At 38.1% G+C, this 25,744-nt stretch overlaps 1 protein-coding gene and 2 non-coding genes across 3 annotated transcripts; 1 reads left to right on the forward strand and 2 right to left on the reverse strand.

Moving 5' to 3' along the window:
• Window positions 1-313: 313 nt before the first annotated feature.
• Window positions 314-421, reverse strand: LOC126662411 (small nucleolar RNA R71). The gene has a single exon (XR_007635786.1). It is a non-coding gene; the product is annotated as a small nucleolar RNA R71 (small nucleolar RNA).
• Window positions 422-18,802: 18,381 nt separating this feature from the next.
• LOC126661604 (uncharacterized) lies at window positions 18,803-19,896 on the reverse strand. The gene is made up of 3 exons (XM_050355457.1): window positions 19,383-19,896; window positions 19,054-19,196; window positions 18,803-18,997 (listed from the first exon to the last, which is right to left on the reverse strand). The coding sequence occupies exons 1-3, from the start codon at window positions 19,894-19,896 to the stop codon at window positions 18,803-18,805; spliced, it is 852 nt and encodes a 283-aa protein (XP_050211414.1).
• Window positions 19,897-20,568: 672 nt separating this feature from the next.
• On the forward strand, window positions 20,569-20,675 carry LOC126662441 (small nucleolar RNA R71). The gene has a single exon (XR_007635813.1). It is a non-coding gene; the product is annotated as a small nucleolar RNA R71 (small nucleolar RNA).
• Window positions 20,676-25,744: the final 5,069 nt, after the last annotated feature.

Raw genomic sequence — 25,744 nt, forward strand, 5'->3', positions numbered from 1 at the left:
CTTTGCAAGACCGGTCACCGCGGCTACTTTTGAAATCAAGCCTAGCACGATTCAACTCCTAGAGAATCGGTGCCAATTCTTTGGGCTACCAAGTGAGGATCCGAATGAACACATAGCCAAGTTCTTGGGAGTGTTGGACACATTCAAGCTCCATAATGTCACCGCCGATCAAATCAAGCTTCGGATGTTTCCATTCTCACTAAGGGATAAGGCTAGCTTGTGGCTTCGGTCATTACCTAATGCATCAATCCACAATTGGCGGGATCTTGCTCAAGCTTTCCTTCACAAGTACTTTCCGATGGGGAGAACCGCAAAGTTGACAAAGGACATCATTGATTATTACCAATATGAGGGGGAATCTCTCTATGAAACTTGGGAGAGGTTCAAGGATCTCCAAAGGCACGTACCTCATCATCGACTTGTAAGGGAGCATGTGCTTCAAATGATCTATAATGGCTTGGGTGAGATTACAAGATCTACCATTTATTCAGCCGCGGGAGGTTCTTTGATGCAAAGACGCTTGATGAGGCTAATGAGTTGATTGAAAAATTGGCTATGGTGAGTAGCACTTGGTCCTCGGAAAGGAGAAGACCACCGGCTCAAAAGGCATTAATGACACTTGACCAATCCAAGGAGTTTGAAGCGATGAAAGCTATGAATGCCTCTTTGCAAAGTCAAGTTGATGCCTTGAAGAAGCAAGTGGCTCCACGGAATACTCCGATTGCGCATGTCCAAGTAGGTTGTGAGCATTGTGGAGATTTCAGTCATGGAAGTAATGAGTGCTATGCCACGGGTCAAGCGTGGAGCGAACAAGTGAATTATGTGGGAGGTCAACGCCAAGGGAATGATCCTTACTCGAATACCTATAATCCGGGGTGGAGAAACCATCCTAACTTCGGATGGAGGAATCAAGAGGGCCAAGGCAATGTGCAAGAAAATCAACAATCGGGTCCTAGTTTCCAAGGAGGAAATAGGCCCCAACAACAAGGGCAAGGAAACAACTATGGTGGTAGACCTCAACACCGTCCGGGATTCCAACCACAAAAGTATACGGATGAGGGAAATGTGCTTTCCAAGGTACTAGAGAAGTTAGAGAAAATGGAGCAAAGGGAGAAGAATCAAGCTTCTACTATCCACCATTTGGAAACTCAAATTTCTCAAATGGCGATTTCGCTTCAAGGAAGACCTCAAGGAGGGTTGCCATCCACTACGAAAAACAACCCTAGAGAGCAAGTTAAGGCGGTAGAGCTCCGAAGCGGGAGAAACCTTGAGAAAGCCAATGGGAAGAAGCATGTTGTTGAGGAGGATGAGCCTCAAGTGGTTGTTGATGTAGCGAGCTCAAGTCAAGAACTACCAACAGAATGTGAGGAAGTGGTTATCGAGGTTGAAGAGCCCTATGTGAGGCCACCGCCGCCGCCGCCGTTTATACCACCGGTTCCATTCCCAAGCCGGTTAAGGAAAGCTCAAGGGAATGAAAAATTTCACAAGTTCCTTGAGATTTTCAAGAAATTGCAAATCAATCTAAGCTTGGCGGATGCACTTCGGGAGATGCCCCAATATGCAAAATTCTTGAAAGACATAATTATGAACAAGCGTAGTTGGGAGCAAGGTGGGACAATACCGCTCACGGAGCATTGTAGTTCCATAATCCAAAGCAACTTACCGATAAAGCTTAAAGATCCAGGGTTTTTTTCTATACCTTGCACCATAGGAAATATGAATGCTATAAATTGTTTGTGTGATCTTGGGGCAAGTATTAATTTGATGCCATTGTTTCTTTTTAGGTCTTTGTTTGGTGATCAACCGGTAAAACACACCTCGATGGTATTGCAACTTGCCGATCACTCTCTCAAAAAGCCGTATGGGATAGTGGAAGACGTACTCGTTAAAGTGGATAAATTCATCTTTCCGGTGGATTTTGTGATCTTAGACTGTGCGGTAGATAAAGAATGTCCTATGATCCTTGGTCGCCCTTTTATGAACACCGGGCGTGCTCTCATCGATGTTCATGCCGGCAAGCTCACCTTGAGAATTGATGAGGAAAATGTGGAGTTTGATATGAAGAGAGTGATGCGGAATGCCATCGAGCAGGAGGATTGCATGAGAATTGATGTGATTAATGAGATTGTGGAAGAGCAACTCCGGGAGAATGTGCAATTGTTGAACGAAGCAAAGAGGGTAGAAATTTGTCCTCAACAAATCTCTCAAGTTTCATTTCATTCCGGGTCGGGGGATGATGAATATACTAGAGAGGATGAACCGAAGCCAGAAAGTTTAAACAAGAGCAATGGTGTGACTCCACCATCTTCGGAGTTGCCCCCGAAGGTTGAAATGAAGCCGCTTCCGCCACACCTCCGGTATACTTTTGTTGGGGAAAATGAGACCTTGCCGATAATCATGTCAAATAAGCTTTCTAAGGATCAAGAAAGAAAGGTTGTGCAAGTAGTGAAAGAGCACATGTTAGCAATGGGGTGGCAAATCTCCGACATTCGAGGAATAAGTCCTCAAATTGTGATGCATAAGATTAATCTCGAAGACGAGTCAAAGAGTCGACTCAAAGGCAACGAAGATTAAATCCGAATATGAAGGAGGTAGTGCACAAAGAGATCGTCAAGCTCCTCGACGCCAGAATAATCTATCCGATTTCGGATAGTGAGTGGGTTAGTCCCATTAAATGTGTGCCTAAAAAGGGAGGTATGACAATGGTGGAGAGTGAAAAAGGAGAGCAAATATCCACAAGGACGGTAGCCGGTTGGCGAGTATGCATCGATTATCGGAAGCTCAACGAGGTAACCCGAAAAGATCACTTTCTGCTACCATTTATTGATCAAATGTTAGAAAGGGTAGCGGGATACAAGTTTTATTGTTTTCTTGATGGGTACTCCGGTTACAATCAAATATTAATTCTCCCGGAAGATCAAGAGAAGACGACCTTCACGTGCCCCTACGGTACCTTTGCATACCGGCGAATGCCCTTCGGACTATGCAACGCACCCGCCATATTCCAAAGATGCATGACCTCAATCTTCAACGACATGATTGAGGATATAATGGAGGTGTTCATGGATGATTTCTCCGTGTTTGGCGATTCGTTCGATGGTTGTTTAGCGAATCTAAGGCGGGTTTTAGCACGATGTGTGGAGACAAATTTGGTGCTAAATTGGGAAAAGTGCCATTTCATGGTGGATGAAGGCATTGTACTCGGGCATAGAATATCGGAGGCGAGAATTGAAGTGGATAGGGCAAAGACGGCAGTTATTGAAAAATTAGTCGCTCCGGCTACGGTCAAAGGAGTTCGGGCATTTTTGGGCCATGCGGGTTTTTACCGGTGATTCATTAAGGATTTTTCATCTATTGCACGGCCTTTGACAAGTTTGCTAGTAAAAGATGCGCCGTTTGATTTCACAAAAGAATGTCAAGGTGCTTTTGAGAAGCTAAAGGAGGCACTTGTGACCGCTCCCATTATCTCATCTCCGGATTGGAGTTTGCCTTTTGAGCTAATGTGTGATGCTAGTTGATAGGAGTATTTTACTCCTATATTTAAGGTCTATTTTACTCGGTTTTTCATCATGCGTAGTATTATTTTTATATATTATTTGGCGTTTTTATGTTTAATAGTGTTTGTTAGTGTTTCAGTGGAAATTAGGTGAAAAACGACTATTTGGGGCAAATTTATGGTGGATTGCGTGTACGAGTAAAGCGTAGCTTGCGGACGAAGAAATTGAAGTTTCACGAACGAGATTGAGCAAAAATAGGTTGTTCCCGTTCGAAACAAAGGTTTCTCGAAAGGGAACCATGCAGAATGAGCATGAGTCTCGAACGAGAAGGCCTTGTCTCGTTCGGGACTCAAGAAGGAATCAACATCTCAAAGCTTTCGGTTTCTGTTTTTTCGAACGTGAACGAAGCTCCCGTTCGGGAACCATGTTAAAATTGGGCATGTCACGAACGGGACTATGGCTTCCCGAACGGGAAAGAAGAGAATTACGCGTGCAGCAGACTTTGAATTGGACTGAAATTCCTCCTCAAATTACAATTATAATTCCTATTACAAATTGATTTGTAATACGAATTAGAAGACTCCGGAACTTCTCCTACTATATAAAGACCTTGTACTAGACTCAATTTAGTATGTAGAATAATTTAGATTACATTAGTTATAATTTAGTTTTTATCAAATAGCTTTTAGTTTAGTTTTTTTTCAGCAGTTTATAAGTAGTTTATAATTAGTTTCTGCAAGACGATTGTTGAAGATTTCAAGCTTAATCAAGACAATTCTCTCCGAAATTGACAACTCCGGTATTTATTGTTTAATTATGCTTTCTTCTTCATCATCCTTCTTGTTTTGTTTCAGTTTTAATATGAGTAACTAAAACCCTTGTTCGAGGGTTGACATGAACTTATAAATTGGTAATTATTTGGATTGGATGGATTAGTGTTAATTCGTGTCTTAATTATTAATCTTATTGCTTGGATTAAATTAGCTACTTAGTTCATGAGTTTGTGTTTAGTTAACTAATTGAGAGATTGTTAATTAAATAGACATAGATAATTAAGAACTTAAAGAAAAACGCCGTGAGAGCGGGTTGGAATTTAGGTAGTCGTTGAGTTTGCTTCATAATTATAATTTGATTATTTAATTCAGTTTTAATATCGTGAGAGCGAGTTAATAATTGGTTAGTTAATTAGGTTGTAATTTTATTCGGATCTTTGAGGCTTGAGAGGGCGGGATTCGGTGCTTTAGAATAGCTCGATTCGCGATAAAATCACTAAGAAATCCTATTCCATAATTTTACTTATTTATTTGGGATTATCAATCCTTGAACTTTTTAATCTTATTGTTTTAAATCATATTTTATTATTTGTTTTCAGTTTATATTAGTTTAATTAAATTACAAAATCCTATTGATTTTTCTAGCTAGCCGATTAAAGAATATTTGAAATTAGTGATTAAGTCCATTGTCTCTGTGGGATCGATACTTGGTCTTCCAAGTTATATTACTTGAGCGATATCGTACACTTGCGATTAATTGCCAACAAGTTTTTTGGCGCCGTTGCCGGGGACAATTGCGTACTTAATAAATTAAGAGTATTATATTCTTGATTGTGTTAGCCTTTATTTTCTTTTTTTTTGTTGGATTTTATGCGGGGTGTTCTTGTTTTTGGGTGTGCAGATTATTTGATATTTATTGGTTTATCCTCATTTTTTTTGGTGTACCTATTCTGAAAAGAGTAATGGCATGGAATCAAAATTATATACAGTACCAAAATTTTCAGTATAACTGTGAAATTTGTGGGGATTTTGGTCATATTCGAGCTGAGTGTCATGCACTCTATCCAGATTGGAATGGACATGCCAACTATATGGGTGATCAATGGCAAGCTAGTGAAACTTATGGTTGGAACGATACTTGGGAGAACTTCAATAAAAACTTTAACTTTAATTCAAGTTATCATCCACATCAAAACGAATGGGATTTCAATTCCAACAATGAACCACAACAATCACCAGATTTTCAGCAATATCAAAATCAAGATGGGGAGAGCAAGATTGACGAATTAATTGAGGAGATGAGAACCACTTTCCAAAATCAAGCCGCCGTCAACCACCGTCTTGAGACGCAAATTTCTCAATTGGCTATTTTGATTCAAAATATAGCTCAAGGTGGTCTACCATCTACAACAGAATCAAATCTAAAAGAGCAAGTAAAAGTAATTGAGCTTCGAAGCGGAAAATCACTTGGCAATCCGCATGTTACGAAGGTGGTTCAAGTTGACGATGTGCCGATCAATAGTGAGGATGAGATGGCTGAAATTTCATATGTCAATGCCTTAGTTGGACATCATCCAACAAAGGTACATGTAGAGGTCGAAAAAGAACAGTGTGAGGATGGTGAACTTGAAACTCCGATTTTCCACCCAATTACAACATCCATGAGTTTAAATAATGAAAGTGGAGAGCAATTTGGTATTACGGTACTCTACGAGGAATTTAATAAAACCGTTGATTTCAAAGATCCATTCTTAGAAGGATTTGATTCCGAGTATGATGGAAATAATACTAAATATATGAATATGATTCATACTCCTCATGTTCCCTACTATAATGTACACGCATACTCTATATCATCCAAGTTTTATTCGAAGGAGCCAACAAGAAAAAAAAGGGAGAAGATGCTACCAAGACGGCTTCCTCATGTTAGGTTTTATTTTTAGCAACCTTACGCGAAGAGTCAAGCTTCATACTCTAACTAAAGCGCACTTGGGAGGCAATCCCAAGAGGTATTATTTTCCTTTCATCTTACACTCATGTTTTTCAATTTTTTTTATTTCATTACACTGAGGACATTGCATGAAATAGTGTGAGGATGGGGGAAAAACATATCGTTTAGTTAGGATTTTTTATTTATTTTATTATTATTATATTTTCTTAGGGTTAGTATGTGTTTGTTTTTTATTATTATTTTATTTTTCTTGTGTTTTTATGCTTTAATAGATTGTTTTAGGGTGTTGTTAGGGTGTTAGTAGTTTATTTTCAATGTCTTGTATCGGTTTAAATCTTTGTCTTTCAAGTATGAAAAAAGTGTTAGTTGATTTGGTGTTATCTTTAAAATTTGTCAATCTTAGATTTCCCCAAATCAATGAATGTATGAACGCGACTTCTTAATTCGACAATTGATAAGTGATGCTTGCTTAATGACTTAATAATTCGTTGACATAATCCGATGAAATAAGGGTGAATTCAAAATTAAGACTTGTTCAAATCGTTGAAACATAATTGAATAACTTGATGCGGATTCATGACATGTCCATAGTTTATTTTTATAATCGTTTTTAAACTTTTGGCATAAGTAGCATAATTCTTGTAGGAATTGAGTTTATGGCATAACACTACACACTTTTGAGAGTTTTGAGCTTAATTTCCTTGTTGTGAGTGTTGATTTCATGTTTTATTCCTAGAACTTGCTCGGTGTCCGTTTAAAGTTACACGGTTGAGTTTTCAACAATTAGATGATTATGGCAATTAGGTATAACCTTTCTTTTAGACCACTTAAATAGACTACCCTTTATTCCCTAGATTACACCAATTTGAGCCTTAAACTTTTTTATTGTTTTTACCATATTTTACCATTTACCGTTCTATGTTTTACCTCTTTTGTTTACCTTATCGTCTTAATATATTTTGTTATGACTATGATGAATATAGGTGATTCGAAACTCGAGATTAGTGAAAAGAAAAAGTGAACTACATTGTGCTTAAAAGATAAAGTTACGCCTTATAAAAGATTGAAAGAAAATAAAAAGAGATAGAAATTTGCAAGCAAAAGCTTCAAAAAGAAGAAAAAAATTCTGAGATTGCAAAAAAAAGCAATGAGTAAAGCGTAATTCAAAAAGAAAAGAAAGTTATAAGTTCATATAAACGCAAAAGCGGAGTTAGATCGACCTAGAAGTTAATAGTAGTAGTAAATAGTTTATTAAGTTGATAATTAGCCTTTGTTTTATCCTTTTTACCTACCCTTTACCTTAACCACGTTACAACCTCAATAAAAGACCATATGATTTTTGTTGATTACCGAATCAAGTAGCGGAGTCCGGGACTATGAGCAAGCTTATGGTGAGTATTCATGTTTTCAAGTGTGAGTTTTCCTTTTGATTATATATACCCTAAACACTTGTTATTATATTGATGCCATTAGCTCGGATTCTACTAAATTGTGCTATGATTTGCTTAAGTGGAAAAAATTTGATTATTTTCCATGTCCCGCAAGTGATAGTGAAGCTTGAAGTGTGATTCAATTTGACCTTGTACTAATGAGTTAGTAACCGTTGTTATATTGAATTATGTCATAAAATTATTATTGTTATTTGATTTCATCATTATTTAGTTGTCGGTTTTAGAAGGTTGTTTTTCATATTATTCATAGGGTCGGGGATTTCTATTATTGATTTATTAATAAGTAATGTGCTAAATTTGCTAACATATTTTGTAGAGTAAGATTTATTTCTTGCTTGAGGACAAGCAAAGGGTAAGTGTGAGGAGGTTTGATAGGAGTATTTTACTCCTATATTTAAGGTCTATTTTACTCGGTTTTTCATCATGCGTAGTATTATTTTTATACATTATTTGGCGTTTTTATGTTTAATAGTGTTTGTTAGTGTTTCAGTGGAAATTAGGTGAAAAACGACTATTTGGGGCAAATTTATGGTGGATTGCGTGTACGAGTAAAGCGTAGTTTGCGGACGAAGAAATTGAAGTTTCACGAACGAGATTGAGCAAAAATAGGTTGTTCCCGTTCGAAACAAAGGTTTCTCGAACGGGAACCATGCAGAATGAGCATGAGTCTCGAACGAGAAGGCCTTGTCTCGTTCGGGACTCAAGAAGGAATCAACATCTCAAAGCTTTCGGTTTCTGTTTTTTCGAACGTGAACGAAGCTCCCGTTTGGGAACCATGTTAAAATTGGGCATGTCACGAACGGGACTATGGCTTCCCGAACGGGAAAGAAGAGAATTACGCGTGCAGCAGACTTTGAATTGGACTGAAATTCCTCCTCAAATTACAATTACAATTCCTGTTACAAATTGATTTGTAATACGAATTAGAAGACTCCGGAACTTCTCCTACTATATAAAGACCTTGTACTAGACTTAATTTAGTATGTAGAATAATTTAGATTACATTAGTTATAATTTAGTTTTTATCAAATAGCTTTTAGTTTAGTTTTTTTTTCCAGCAGTTTATAAGTAGTTTATAATTAGTTTCTGCAAGACGATTGTTGAAGATTTCAAGCTTAATCAAGACGATTCTCTCCGAAATTGACAACTCCGGTATTTATTGTTTAATTATGCTTTCTTCTTCATCATCCTTCTTGTTTTGTTTCAGTTTTAATATGAGTAACTAAAACCCTTGTTCGAGGGTTGACATGAACTTATAAATTGGTAATTATTTGGATTGGATGGATTAGTGTTAATTCGTGTCTTAATTATTAATCTTATTGCTTGGATTAAATTAGCTACTTAGTTCATGAGTTTGTGTTTAGTTAACTAATTGAGAGATTGTTAATTAAATAGACATAGATAATTAAGAACTTAAAGAAAAACGCTGTGAGAGCGGGTTGGAATTTAGGTAGTCGTTGAGTTTGCTTCATAATTATAATTTGATTATTTAATTCAGTTTTAATATCGTGAGAGCGAGTTAATAATTGGTTAGTTAATTAGGTTGTAATTTTATTCGGATCTTTGAGGCTTGAGAGGGCGGGATTCGGTGCTTTAGAATAGCTCGATTCGCGATAAAATCACTAAGAAATCCTATTCCATAATTTTACTTATTTATTTGGGATTACCAATCCTTGAACTTTTTAATCTTATTGTTTTAAATCATATTTTATTATTTGTTTTCAGTTTATATTAGTTTAATTAAATTACAAAATCCTATTGATTTTTCTAGCTAGCCGATTAAAGAATATTTGAAATTAGTGATTAAGTCCATTATCTCTGTGGGATCGATACTTGGTCTTCCAAGTTATATTACTTGAGCGATATCGTACACTTGCGATTAATTGCCAACACTAGTGACCAAGCATTTGGGTTGCGTGTTGGGGCAAGGAAAGGACAAGCGGGTGTATGTGATCTACTACGCTAGTAGAACTATGGCGGGAGCATAACTCAACTATACCACTACCGAAAAGGAGATGTTGGCGGTTGTCTTTGCCCTCGACAAGTTTAGACAATATTTGCTTGGGTCGAAATGCATCATATACACCGACCATGCCGCTTTACGGTATCTATTCACTAAGCAAGATGCGAAGCCAAGGCTCATTCGGTGGATTCTTCTCATGCTAGAATTCGACGTAGAAATCCGAGACAAGAAAGGTACGGAGAATGTGGTAGCGGACCACCTTTCGAGATTTGAAATTCCGGAACCAATTCCAATAGGTGAGGATATCAAGGAGTGTTTTCTGGATGAAACACTTATGATGATTCGGGAAGTGGAGACACCATGGTATGCCGATTTTGCAAATTACCTCTCATCGGGAGTCATGCCTCCGGACTTGACATCCCAAAAAAGGAAGAAGTTCTTATCCGATGTTAAAAGGTACTTGTGGGATGAACCTTTCTTGTTTAAAAATATGTAGATTTGGAATGTTGAGACGATGTGTGGCCTTGGGGGAAATGATGCCCATTTTGAGTTCATGTCATGAGACCGGACATTATGGTTCGGCAAGAACCGCCGCTAGAGTGCTTGAGAGCGGGTTCTTTTGGCCAACCTTATTTCGTGATGCCAAAGAGTTTGTTGACCATTGTGATCGGTGTCAACGTGTAGGCAATATCTCAAAAAGAGACGAGATGCCTTTGACTTCGGTTCAAGAAGTGGAGATATTTGATGTATGGGGTATAGATTTCATGGGGCCTTTTCCGGTATCATTCAAAAACCAATACATTTTGGTATGTGTGGATTATGTTTCGAAATGGGTGGAAGCGGAGGCTTTGCCCACTAACGATGCTAAAGTGGTGTTGAGTTTTCTTAAGCGGCTAGTGAATCGGTTTGGGACCCTTAGAGTGGTCATTAGTGATGGCGGTTCGCATTTTTGCAATCGGCAATTTCAAGCTCTTATGAGGAAGTACAATGTGCATCACCGGCTCGCCACACCTTATCACCCCCAAACGAGTGGTCAAGTTGAGGTTTCGAACTGTGAATTGAAAAGAATTCTTGAGAAGACGGTGAATGGATCCCGAAAAGATTGGTCTTTGAAATTGGATGATGCATTGTGGGCGTATAGGACGGCCTACAAAACTCCACTCGGTATGTCACCATTCCGTATTGTTTATGGGAAGGCGTGTCATCTTCCTCTAGAGCATGAGCATAGAGCGTATTGGACTATTAAGAAGTTGAACTTTGACTTCAAAAAGGCGGGGGAAAAGAGATTGCTTCAATTGAATGAGTTAGATGAATTCTGATTCATGGCATATGAGAATGCCAAGCTCTATAAAGAGAAAACGAAGCGATGGCATGATGCTCACATCTCCCCGAAGGTCTTAGAGGTTGGTTCATTTGTACTTCTTTACAATTCACGCTTGCGGTTGTTTCCGGGTAAATTGAAATCTCGATGGAGTGGCCCATTCAAAATCCGGAATGTGGCGAATCACGGTGCGGTGGAATTGGAGAATTCTAAGGGTGAAACTTTCAAGGTTAATGGCCACCGGTGCAAACCATATCTTGGACCCTTGACGAATCGGGTGGAAGATGAGATATCTTTCACAACTCCTACATGAGTCCACCGTGAGACGGTCGAGCTTTCAACTTTAAACAAGCGCACTTGGGAGGCATTCCCAAGAGGTTCGATTTAATATTTTTTGTTGTTGTTGTTTTACCTTCTTTAGATTGTTTAGATGTTGTTTTTTGTTAATTTTATGTCTTTTTGTTCGAGATAACGCCGATGTGTTTGGTTTTGAATGTGTAGGTAAGAAGAAAAAGCGGAAAAGAATCGAACTCCCCTTGTATAAGGGAGCTCGAATCGAGCTCTCATTGGAAAAAGGAGAGCTCGATTCGAGCTACCTTTGAAAGAAGTGTAGCTCGATTCGAGCTACACATTAATGGGGTGTAGCTCGATTCGAGCTACACCTTATTAAAAGGGGGGGGGGGGGGTGAATTTTTTTTCTTCTTCTATTTGAAATGTTTCTATTGGTGGGATTTTTAAAAGTCTTGGATTGATGAGGTGGAGGCATCTTGGCCTTCCAAAGAGAAACACACTTCACAAAAATTAATGGCATGGCAAAATCTCCACCCCTCCTCTCATTCATTTCAAATTTTACTACTAAAAGAACTCCAACACTTCTTCTTCTCCAAATTCTTTTCCACAATTATCCAAAACTCCATAGTCAAGAACTCTATTCTCTTTCTTCTAGAAAAATATTCCCCAAACTCTATCTCCACCATACTAAAGCCAAACTCAAAACTAAAAACACTTTCAAACACCCTTTTCCTCATTCTACAATGTCTCGGAATACAAGAGCAAGTCGAGCCTCCAAGCAAAAATCCATCCCTCCCATTGAGCAAGAATTTCAAGAAGAACCTCCGCTCCGAGATATCCGTGCCTCAAAGAAAACAACCACTCCCGGGGCTCTCTCACGGAAATACAAGGCACCCTTCGAAATCCGCTCGGTTAGTGAGGGTGAACGCTATGAAAAGCTTATAGAACTCGGTGTCACCGATGCTTATGAAATTTGTTGGATGACTATGGAGAAATTGGGCTGATGAGAAGTTGAATGATATTATTCAATTCCTTTTTCTTGATAAGTTGATAAGGATACCGCACGAGCAATGCGAAGCGCTCACATACGAATTCTTCACTACCCTTGAGGCCACCACCGACACTTCTATTACCTTTCGGTTGGACGGCAAGGAGCGGGAATATTCCATGATCAATTTGTATCAAGACTTTGGGTTAACCGATTTAGGAATGAAAGAGTTGTCGGATGGGGGCGATTTTGATGCAAACGTGATATGGAATAAGGCATCGGGGAAACTAAGTTACGACTCACACATTTCCAAGTTGAAAGAGGTTCGGGATATTGCCACCATAATCTTGCTTAAGTGGTACGGCTACACCTTCTATGGACGCCATGAGCATCACAAAGTAGCGCGGTCGGATTTGTTCCTTTTGCAAGCTTTGAATCACGCAACGGAGCGAGAGTAGCAAGTGCATTTGGAATATCGGTTGATGAAGTTGCTCCAAGAGGCGCCTAAAGCTCAAAAGAAGAAAGGATTCGGATGGTTGGTGTTGTTTTTGCCACGAAAAGATCCGGAGTTTGATGAAAGCAAGTATCAAATTCAACCGCCACGAATGATAGACATGGATCACTTGAGAATCGGAGGGTATGTGAGGAAGGAAAGAGTTGTGGGAAAGTACAAGCACGATAATTGGGTAGAAGCACATCCCGGCGAACCAATTCCGCCTAGGTTGCGCGCATCACCAAGGCAAGAAGTAGAGCCGAGGCAAGCTAAAGAGTCGTTGCGACGGAAAGACAAACATGCGGCCGGAACAAGCGCCGAAGGAGGAGCAATACCGGAGGGCGTGCAATGGGAGCCTCCCGCTCCTAATGTGGATACAAGGAATGACTTTGAAGCCGCCCAACTCCGATTCATGGAGGATCAACGCAAGATGTGGGCACGTATGGAATATCGCCAAAAGAGGCTTCATGATCGACAAAGGCGCCACGAGGAGAAATTACGTGACTATTTCAATGCCCCGGGGCGCCGGCTTATCCATCTCCAACTTCATCGCCCGAACCACTAGAATTCGACTAAAACAAGATTTGCATTTCTCTAACTCAACTCATACAATTTTGCTTTATATTTCTTGCTTAGGGACTAAGTTCGAAATAGTGTGAGGAGGGTTAGTCAATTGTATGTCGTTAGTTGAAATTTATCTTATTTTATGCTTTAGTGTGTTTTATTTTGTTTTGTTGTTTAGTTGTGTTAGTGGTCTAGTTGTCGAGTCGCCTCCGCTAAATCTTTGTTCTAAGCATGATAGTGAATGTTTTGAAGATTTGTGATTGTGGCGGGATTCAGAAATTTATCAACTTGTGACATCTCCCGATCTTTATTGGCATGAATGTGTTTGTCTAATTTAAACAACTTCTAAGGATGATTGATTGATGAAAATACTTTTATATGACAAATTTTGATGAAAATTGGGTGAAAATGTTCTTTGGTGAAAACAATTGTGAGCATCATAGGTGTTTTGGGATATGGATGCATGATGTGCAAATTTTCGAAAATTTTGTGTCATTTGTGAATAAAATTGGGCATGATTGGCATGTGAATATAGGAATTAAATAAGTGCATAACACCACATTCTTTTCTAAAATGTTGAGCCTTGATTATAATTCTTGGATGTTGTGTGCTATATTCCTAGAACTTGCTTGGTGTCCATTTAAGACTATATAGTTGAGTGTCGATTGCTAAATGAGTATGGCATTAGGATCACCATTTTGTTAAGACCACTTAAAAAGCCAACCCTTACCACTAGATCACCCCCTTTGAGCCTTAAACCATTTCTTTCAAAATTTCAACACATGTTAACACACCATCCCTTCAACAATTTATCCTTTGAAAATACCCCAAAAATGTGACTTGAATGACTCTTAACTATTAAGAAGTTTGTCTAACTTGAAGAATAGGAAAAGCATGAGCAAAGAGGTAATTATGTGCCTAAAGAAAAGAAAGAAAGAATAAAGAAAGATCAAGAAAAAAAAAGAGTAAAAAGAAAAGTTGAATAAAAGGCATGAAAATCAAGATGAAGTTCAAATGTGCAAGAAAATTTCAAGTTAGACAAATAAATGTGATCAAATATATAGTCGTCAAGTAAATTTTTGTAGCCAAACTATCCCTCTTTACCTACCCCCTAACCCCTAGCCAAGTTACAACCCATACAAAAGACCATATGATAGCAATTGATTACCGAACTAAGTAGGGGAGAATCGGACTAAAAGCAAGCCTATGGTGAATTAGCATTTTCTTGAGCCTAATTGTGTACACCCCAAACACTTGTGTGTTAGAGTGAATCTTGTGAGAATTAATATGCTTTTAATTGATGCCTATGTTTGCTATTCCTTGATTGCTCTCTTATCACTTGACCAAGTAGTGCATGTCCCTTAGATGATCTTAATGACTTGATTTGTTCAACAAGAATCTTTAGCCAATGAAAGTGTAGTCTAATTGTCATCACATTTTGTCATTAAAAGTGCATTCATGTGCATCATTAGTGGTTGTTAACTTTAGACAATATCATTTGAACCATTGTTGAATAGGAGTTCATTTGTTGATACTTGTTCGAGATCGCCATGGTTTGTTACCGTTTGATTTGCCTAAGTTCATTTCTTGCTTGGGGACAAGCAAAGATTTAGTGTGAGGAGGTTTGATAGGAGTATTTTACTCCTATCTAAAGTGTCGTTTTCGCATGCTTTTATAATGTTTTATCACGGTTTTATGGTATTTCAAATGCCTTATTACGTGTTTTAATATTTCAGGTACTTAGGAGCATTGCAGAAGCATTTTGGTGCAAAAGTTGGAAAAGACGACAAAAGCGATGCAGAAGCTCATTTGCAAATCTGAAAAGCTGACCCCTGTGCACTATTTGACCAATTTGGACTAGCTAGAAGCCTCAAATGAATTCGTGATCTTCATAAAAGTTAAAGTAGACGTCCTAAGCTTTCCAACGGTTCACGAATCGACTCAATCGGACATTTCTACACCGAGTTACGAAGGTTTGAAGATCGCGATCCGGAGCAGAAAATGGTTGCTCGAATCAAGCTCCTCATTTAGCCCAAGGAGCTCGATTCGAGCTTGGGCTTGCTGGAAAGGGGAAATCTGATTTCTAGATGCAACAAGGCTTTATTAATTTGCTATTTTGGGCCCAACACATGTGTAAATGAATGTTTGTCTTTTTCCTTCTTTTGTAAGTACTATAAAAGCAACCTTACCTCTATTTTAGGTTAAAAAGATTTCCCTAGACTTTATTCTATTGGTGTACTTTTGAATCTTCTCCTAATTTTAGAAATTCCTAAGTTTTAGTCTTCTTCTTCAATAGAATTTCCAGCTTTTTATATTTCCACCATTGTTGAGATCTTTGAAGCTTTATTGGATGAACAAGTTTTATTTTCTATTGCAACTCTTATTTGTGGATTTTTCATCTTATTGTAAGTAGTCTTTAACCATATCTTCCATTTATGATTTTGTTAATTTAGCCCTTAGTATGTGTAGCTAATTCCCCATGTTTGGGGGTTGAGATGATTTCCTTCATGTTGTGTTAATTGGTATGTTTGATTGGTTAAATGCTTGTTCTAATTCTAGTTTCTAATGCTTGTGTTAGCTTAGCTATCTAATGCATGATTTAGTGTTTGCTTGACTCATTGAGAAATGGTTAGGTGAATAGACTTTGGAATTAGAAGCCTAGATTGTAATACCATGAGAGTGGATTAGGATTTAGGTGACCTTGAGTTTGTTGATTAATTGATGTTGGGTAATTGGTTTTGTTTAGTATCACGAGAGTGAGTTAGGAATTAATTGATTAATTGATTATTGATTTTGTCGTTCTTAGAGGCTCGGGAGAGCGGGAACGGTGCGCTAGGCACAACTCGGCCCTTGCTAGATACCAATTCATCCATTACTATGTATGCATGACCTAGGAATAATTTCAACCCCTAGACACCTTTTACTTATTGATTAAACTCGTTATTATTATAGTTGCTTGAATTGTTAGTTTAATTGTTTAGTTGTTTAGTGCCTATTTAGTTGTTAATCTTACTTGAAACTTCAACCATTTGTGTTTCGCTAAACGAATTGAATCATAACTAAAATTCATTCTCATCAATTGCTCCTAATTCACTCCTTATGGGTTCGATCTCATATTTACCGAGTATTACAAGTTGGGTTTTTGTTCAACAGGTACGGAACCTATTCATCAACCTCTTAAGGAACTTTAAAACCACCTTGGCGTCATTAGTAGGTAGATCTTCCGCTTCCACCCATTTTGACACATAGCACACGCCGACTAGAATATATAAGTTCCCATGCGATATTGGAAACGGTCCCATGAAGTCAATCCCCCATACATCGAAAATATCTACCTCTTGCACGGAAGTCAAAGGCATCTCATCCCGTTTAGATATGTTACCAACCCTTTGGCATCTATCGCAATGGCTTACGAAGTCCTTAGCGTTACGAAACAAGGTAGGCCAAAAGAATCCGCTCTCTAACACCTTAGCGGCGGTCCTCGCCACTCCATAATGGCCGGCATAATCAGATGTATGAAAAGCATCCAAGATGGGCAACACTTGTTTCAACGCAACAGATCGCCTCAACATCCCATCTCCACATTCCTTAAAAAAATACGGCTCATCACAAAGAAACCTCTTGGCATCAGAAAGGAACTTCTTCCTTTGATGGTGTGTCAAATCCGGGGGCATCACATTAGAGGAAAGAATATAAACGATATCGGCATACCATGGAGTTTCCATTTTCCGGATCACCATAAGTGTTTCGTCCGGAAATCACTCGTTAATCTCCATACCAATAGGAATTTGCTCCGGATTCTCAAATCTCGATAAGTGGTCCGCTACCACATTCTCCGTTCCCTTTTTATCACGAATCTCTATGTCGAATTCTTGCATTAGAAGGATCCATTGGATTAGTCTTGGCTTGGCATCGTGCTTGGTGAAAAGATACTTCAAAGCGGCATGGTCGGTGTAGATGATGCACTTGGTGGCAAGCAAATATTGTCGAAATTTATCCAAGGCAAAGACTACCGCCAACATTTCCTTCTCGGTAGTAGTATAATTAAGTTGGGCCCCCGCCATCTCCGGCTAGCATAGTAGATCACATGCACCTTCTTATCCTTCCTTTGACCCAATACGCACCCCAAAGCTTGATCGCTTGCATCACACATAAGCTCAAAAGGCAAGCTCGAATCCAGAGATTAAATAATAGGAGCGGTCACAAGAGCCTCTTTCAATTTAAGCTTCATGACACTCCTTTGTAAAATATAAAGGAGCATCCTTCACTAACAAGCTCGTCAAGGCCTCACAATAGATGAAAAATCCTTGATAAACCGAGGATAGAAACCCGCATGGCCCAAGAATGCCCGGACTCCCTTAACCGTAACCGGAGCAACTAACTTCTCAATGACCTCTGTCTTCGCCCTATATACCTCAATACCCGCTTCCAAGATCCTATGCCCAAGCACAATACCCTCTTCTACCATAAAATGGCATTTCTCCTAATTAAGCACCAAATTAGTGTCCTCAGATCGTGCAAACACACACTCAAGATTCGCCAAGCAACCATCAAATGAGTCACCAAAAACGGAAAAGTCGTCCATAAATACCTCCATTATGTCCTACATCATATCGTTGAAGATCGAGGTCATACATCGTTGAAACGTTGCGGGGGCATTGCACAATCCAAAGGGAATCCGTCTATAAGTAAAAGTACCAGAAGGGCAAGTAAACGTCGTTTTCTCTTGGTCATCCGGAAAGATCAAAATTTAGTTGTAGCCGGAATAACCGTCGAGAAAGCAATAGTATTTGTGACCCGCCACTCTTTCAATCAGTTGATCAATGTACGGTAGTGGGTAGTGGTCATTTCGAGTCTCCGCGTTCAATCTCCAGTAGTCGATGCAAACTCTCCACCCGATCACCGTTTAAGTAGAGATTTGTTCCCCCTTGTCATTTTCCACAACCGTCGTTCTTCCCTTCTTGGGTACGCATTGAACCGGATTAACCCAACCACTATCCGAGATCGGATTGATGATCCCGACGTCTAGAAGCTTCAATATTTCCTTGTGCACAACTTCTTTCATATTGGGGTTCAATCTCCTTTGCGTTTGTGTACACTTCTTGGACTCATCTTCTAAGTGAATCTTGTGCATCACCACTTGAGGGCTTATCCCTCGGATATCGGAAATTCGCCATCCCATGGCTAAGACATGACTCTTCACTACTTCAACTACTCGCTTCTCTTGAGCTTTCGAAAGTTTGTTAGAAATGATGATCGTAAGCGTCTTGCTCTCTCCCACAAAAGCGTACCGGAGATGAGTAGGTAGAGGTTTCATCTTCACTTGGGGTGGTACCTCGGAGGATGGAGGTGTGACTCCCCCATTCTTTTATCAAAGTCTCCGGTGTGAGCTCATCTTCCCCACAATACTCATCATCAAGCTCATCAGAACAAAATGTAACCTTGGAAACCCCGGAAACAACTTCTTCCATATTTTCTTCCTTTCCTTGCTTCAACATTTCCTCATTTGTTTAAAGTTGTTCCACAACTTCATCCAACAAATCGATCCTCATACACTCTTCCTCCTCGATGGTACCCCTCATGACTTTCTTCATATCAAACTCGACCGTTTCTTCATCAATTCTCAAGGTCAATTTCCCACCATGAACATCAATCAAGGCTCTCCCGGTGTTCATAAAGGGCCGCCCTAAGATCATTAGGCATTCCTTATCTACCACATAATCCAAAATAACAAAGTCAACCGGGAATAGAACTTATCAACCTTTACAAGAACATCCTCCACAATTCCATAGGGTCTCTTTAATGAATGATCCGCTAGTTGGAGTACCATCGAGGTGTTCTTCACGGTTTGCTCTCCACATAGCGTCCTGAAAATAGTTAGAGGCATGAGATTAATACTAGCACCTAGATCACATAAGCAATTTATAGAACTCATATTTTCTATAGTGCAAGGTATAGAGAAACTCCCTGGGTCCTTCAACTTAGCCGGTAGATCATTTAAAATAATTAAGTTACACACTTCTAGGATGGAAATCGTTGCACCACTATCCCAACTCCTCTAGTTTGTAATGATGTCCTTCAAAAACTTACCATATTGGGGCATCTCTCGCAAAGCATCCGCTAGGCTTAGGTTAATTTGAAGTTTCTTGAATATCTCAAGAAACTTATGGAACTTTTGATTGTCCGGCGCTTTTCTCAACCGGCTTGGGAATGGAACTTTTGGCACAAAAGGTGGAGGTGGTGGTCTAACATACGGTTCTTCAACATCAATAGCCACCTCCTCAAAATCCTTAGGTAGTTCTTGACTAGAGCTAGCAACATCAATCACCACTTGAGAATCATCCTCCTCAACAACATGCTTCTTGCCATTAGCTTTTTCAAGGTTCCTCCCTCTTCGAAGCTCCACCGCTTTAATTTGCTCCCTTGGGTTATTTTCCGTAGTAGAGGGCAATCCCCCTTGCGGTCTACCTTGAAGTATAAGAGCCATTTGCGAGATTTGGGTCTCCAAATGATGGATTGTCGAAGCTTGGTTCTTCTCCCTTTGTCTAGCATCAAGCTCTCTTTGCTCAATCTTATCCAACTTCTCTAGCACCTTGGAAAGCATATTCCCATCATCCACATTCCGTTGGGGTTGAAACCCGGGTGGGTGTTGAGGTCTCCCACCATAATTGTTCTCGTGATTTTAATTTCGTGATAGTGACCTTGTTGTTGTGGGGGCCTATTGTTGCCTTGAAAGCTTGAACCCGCTTGATTAGACCCTTGAGCAATGCCTTGCCCCTCCTGGTTTCTCCACCCAAAATTTGGATGATTCCTCCATCTAGGGTTGTAGGTATTAGAATAAGGATCATTAGCTTGCTTTTTTTTCCCCAACGTATTTCACTTGCTCACTAAAAGCTTGCCCCGTGAATAGGCACTCTCCCTCGAATGGTTGAAATCACCATAAAATTCACAACCGACTTGTACATAAGTCAGCGGCGCATTTCTTGGAGCAACTTGCTTCTTAAGAGCATTTACTTGAGCTTGAAGTGAAGCGTTCATTGCTTTTATGGCCTCCATCTCTTTCACTTGGTCAAGAGTCATAACCAACTTTTGACTAGATGGCGCTCTTCTATCCATAGGACCCCATGTACTACTAACCACGGCTAATTGCTCCACCAATTCAAGAGCTTCTTCTTAAGTCTTTTGCATAAGCGATCCGCCTGAAGCTGCATCAATAGTAGCTCGAGTAGTAATGGTTGTCCCATTATAAAAGATTTGAATAACATGCTCTATATTGAGCTGATGATGTGGAACACTCCTTTGTAGATCCTTGAAACGCTCCCATGCCTCATAAAATGACTCCCCTTCGAATTGAACAAACTCTAGTATATCCTTGGTCAACTTTGTAGTCTTGCCATGGGAGAAGTACTTGTTGAGAAATGCTTAAGCTAAATCCCTCCAATTGTGAATTGACTCGTTAGGTAGAGAATGGAGCCACAAACTAGCCTTGTCCCTCAAAGAGAATGGGAACATCCGAAGCTTGATTTGATTCGCGGTTATTTCATGAAGCTTGAACGTGTTGAGTACACCTAAGAACTTGGCAATGTGAGCATTTGGATCCTCATGACTCAACCCATAAAAAGCACAACGGTTCTCCAAGAGTTGTATTGTACTAGGCTTGATCTCGAAGGTTGCCGCTTGAACCAGCATTGCAAAACATCCAAACGTGGCATTATCCACATCCGGCAAGAAGAACTCATCCAAGGTTTGTCTTGGTTGATTTTGCACTTGTGGGTGCACGTGGGGGCGATCATCCTTTGGGCGCTCTTCATTCCTTTGTTGGTTCACATTTTCAAGTGGAGGAAGGGTTGGTGGATATTGTTGTTCCCCTCCTTCCATTAGAGGATTGAACCTCTCCTCGTCCTCATATTCATTTCCCTCGTTATTCATAACTACGGGAATACGGGCTCTTCTTCTCACGCCTCTTTCGCAGCTACCAAGCTTTTCTTGGAAAGGTTCGAGTGGAAGATTAGCATGTCGCGTATTGTGCATACACAAAGATTAATTCCCAACACAAGAAAAAACAAGAAAATCCGGCGAAAACCACGAAAACACGCAAGATGAACAATAAAAAGTAAAAACAGAAAATAACGCTAACTCGACCGAATTTCAAAATACTTTCAATCAATTAAACGCAACCTAATCTCCGGCAACGACGCCAAAAACTTGGTAGCAAAAATGCCAACTTGTAAAGCTCGACAAGTCGAGGTCGAACCCACAAGGACTAGAGGTTTAAAGTGAATGAAATTGATTATGAAGTTCAATTCGGAAAGCAATGAAAAACGATTGGTTTTAACTAACACTACAACTTAAACTTAAACAACTAACAATTAACAATTTAAGATAAACAACAACAAAACAACTAATTGATAACAAGGATTAAAAACGATAATTTAAAACGACTAAGGGTTGTCTAATCATGCCAATTGAATCCTAGGACAAATAGGTCGGGTTTATGGATAATGGTTCGGATCAAGCTATTCGAGGGTATCAAATCCGCTCTCTCGAGCCGGAGGTTGAAAGAATCACTACTTGATTAAAACACTAAAATCCAACTCACTCTTGCGCAATTAGATTTCGATAGGATTAATCAAGCCGATTAATTCGCAAACTACACAACCGCACAAACCCTAAATCACTCTCGTGCATCTAGGTTTCGAGCTTATGCTAACTAGGTCCGCTCAATTAATTTAACTCTCGTCCTCACTAATCGAACAATAACAAAGATTAAGGGATCAACTTAACCTAGGCATTAGGTTCAAGTTAACACAACAAAACCTAACCCAAAAACCCAAATCTAATCACCTATTCATCATACATGGCAATCACAAACAAACCCTAGACTAGGGATTTAGCCAACCGTAGCTACACAAATTAACTACTAAGCAAAGATTAATAAGCATAAGGAAGATTAAAGTAGTTACCTTAATTAGAGATGGAGACAAATAAATCATACAATATAATGAAGATTCAATACTAAAATAGCTTGCATTATTAATGAAGATCTTGTTCTTACAAAGCAATAAAAGCTTCAAAGCACCAATAATGGTGGAAGCTATGGAGCACCAAATTCAAAAAGGATTCAATCTATTCTAAGAGAAGCAACAATCAAAATGAATAAAATTGCATAAAGGTGTAATAACCTAAAATAGAGATAATGTTGTTTTTATAGTACTAGACAAAAGAAGAAATAAAAACATCAACTAAAAGAGTGTTGGGCCCAAAATGGCAATGTAAATCAAGCCTTGTGATGTTTGAAAATCAGAAATCCTCTTTCGTCATGCCCTGGCTCGAATCGAACTCACCTAGCTTTAATGAGTGTCTCGATTCGAGCTCAATGTTCTGGTAAGGGAGAGTTGTGTCTCGAATCGAGACACACAATCAAGCTTGGTGAGCTCGATTCGAGCCACCCTTTGCACCGCAGGATCGTGATCTTCAAAACTTCGTCACCCGGTGTAGAAGTGTCCGATTGAGTCGATTTTTGAACCCCTGTAAATATTAGGATGTCTACTTCATCTTTCATAAACTCATTAGAGACCTCTAACCGATCACAATTGGTCAAATAGTGCGGAGGGGTCAGCTTTTCAGATTTGCAAATGAGCTTTCGCCTCTCTTTTGTCGACTTTTCCATCCTTTGCACCAAAATGCCTCCGCAATGCTTCCAAGTACCTGAAATACTAAAGGGCTAATTACCCAATATACCTAAATTTGGGCCAGGTTTACTTTTATACTGACCCAACTTATTGTTTACTTTTCACACCACCCAAAATAAGAATTATAACCTAATTGCTTTGAATTATAACTTTCTTACCGTTTTTTCTTTTTCCCTTTGATTTTGGCGGTTTCTTCTTCTTCTTCTCCGTGATTCTCGTTCTGCTCCTCCACGATCTCTGCGATCAAAGTTCTGGTGCTCCACGTTCTTACTCGCTTTCTTCCATTATCACATTCGTGTAAATTTTCATCTCAATTATCTCATACATTTCAGTTATCTTCTTCATTATCTCCGCCATTCCGCCTCCGCCGTTCCGTTTTTGCTGTTCCATCTCCGTCGTTTCGCCTCCGTCGTTCCACCTTTGTCGCCGCGCCATCTTTCTTTTCTCTTTTTGATTTTAGATATGAAATTTTTTGTTTTTTATGTTTTCATTTTCAGATCTGTAATTTGTTTATCTTTTACTGTTTATTCACCATTAAACATGTATAAAGAGTATTTTTAAAGAATTTCATACTTATTTCATGATATGTAGAATAATTTTGTGATTTTATGTAATAAAATTCTGTTAACTCTGCATTTTTTTGTGTTTTGTTGTATTTATGCGTTTTTTTATTCTGCAGAACGATTTGTAGATGATGATTGATTGCTGAATTACTGTAATGTTACAGTGTTGTTGATTTTATGTTGACTTTATGTTGATATTATGTTGATATCAACTAATTTTTTTTATTGTAACATTGACAAACAAGATAATATTGTCTATGAAATAAATGCCTCCTGTAAGTTTGCGTAATAAATGTTTATTTGAAAAGCAGCAGGATGGAATGTGGAGTGCACATATTTGTTTGAATGATTGATCTCTTTGTGTTTTTTTCTCGGTAAACGTTCTGAAATTCCGTACATAAACATATGTTATTGGTATTCAGCCATTTTTATATAACTTTCATTTTCTAGAGTGTTATTTTATTAGAATATACTAAATTCATTTCAGCATTTTTGAAATTTGGTTGGTTTTTTTGCTCCTTATATTATGTTCTACGTACAAACTTTATTATAAAATCAATGTTGAATTTTATTGATGTACAATTATTTAATCTATATTAATCAAAATCAACGCAAAATCAACTCGATGTCAACCTAAAATCAATCTAAAATTAACATGCACATATCCCTAAAATTAATTGAAGATCAACACAAAATCAACATAAAATCAACATGTGTATACTATTTGTCATTAAAATTAATCAAATATCAACTCAAAATCAACACAAAATCAATATAAAATCAACATTTGTACATTATTTATTGTTGACATTTTTGTCAGTTTTAATATCAACATAATATCAACAACATTTAATAAACTGGATAGTATTAATTTTGTAAATCTTTTTAACACAAATTTTTATTTTTAATATTTATTTACCTTTATTTTTGCTAATAATTAATCAAAATTTATTATTTATCATATATTTTATTTTTTATATATATCAATATAAAATCAACATTAAATTAATCAAAGATTAATAAATTATTTTTTCAATCTAAAATACCAACACAAAATCAACATAATATCAACATAAATTCAAATTTGTAATATAATAATAATTCAGAATCATTATTTATATTTTTTACCTATACCAAAATCAACACCATGTCAACACTATATCAACATAAGATCAACATTGTAACATTACAATAATTTAACATCATTATTGTCTTCTTCACCGATGCTAAAATCAACAAAATATCAACCGAAAATCAACACCATATCAACATTGTAACATTATAATAATGCAACATCATCATATGTCTTCTTCCCCGATGCTACCATATCATTATCTAGTCTCAATTTAATTTAATTTAATTTTTTTAGTTTATTTCACAGACAATGTTATTTTAGTTGTCAATGTAAAAATAAAAAAATCAGTTGATATCAACATAAAGTCAACATAAAATCAACAAAACTGTAACATTACAATAATTCGGCAATCAATAATCATCAATAAATCGTTCTGCAGAATAAAAAAACGCAGAAACACAAGAAAAATGCAGAAATAACAGAATTTTATTCCATAAAATCACAAAATTATTCTACATTACATGAAATGAGTATTAGATTCTTTAAAGATAATCTTTATACATGTTTAATGGTGAAAACAACAGTAAAATAAACAAATTATAGATCTGAAAATGAAAAAAAAAGAATTAAAAACTTCAGATCTGAAATCAAAATGATAAAAGAAAGATGGTGGAACGGCGGAGGCAAAACGGCGGAGGCGAAACGACGGAGGCGAAACGACGGAGGCAAAACGGCAAAAATGAAACGGCGGAGGCAGATTGGTGCGAAGAACAAATCTGAAATTTGTGTGAAAGGTGAATTGAAAGAGAAAGGAGAGAGAAATTTGAGGAGAGAGAAAATAATTGTAATTATGAAGATTTGTGTTATTAGGGTTCTATTTATATGGATGGTATAAAAGTAATAATTTCTCCCTTGCATGGTAGTTTTAAAATGTCAAATATGTGTTGGTATAAAAGTAAATCAAACATGAATGTTGGTTATTTGAGTAAGAAGCCCAATACTAAAACATGTAATAAGGCATTTGAAATACCATAATAACATGATAAAGCATGCGGAATGACACTTTAAATAGGAGTAAAATACTCATATCAAGTGCCATATAGTTTATTTGCTCAACTTTTT

This window comes from Mercurialis annua, linkage group LG8 (genome assembly GCF_937616625.2).
Source record: "Mercurialis annua linkage group LG8, ddMerAnnu1.2, whole genome shotgun sequence".
Taxonomy (NCBI): domain Eukaryota; kingdom Viridiplantae; phylum Streptophyta; class Magnoliopsida; order Malpighiales; family Euphorbiaceae; genus Mercurialis; species Mercurialis annua.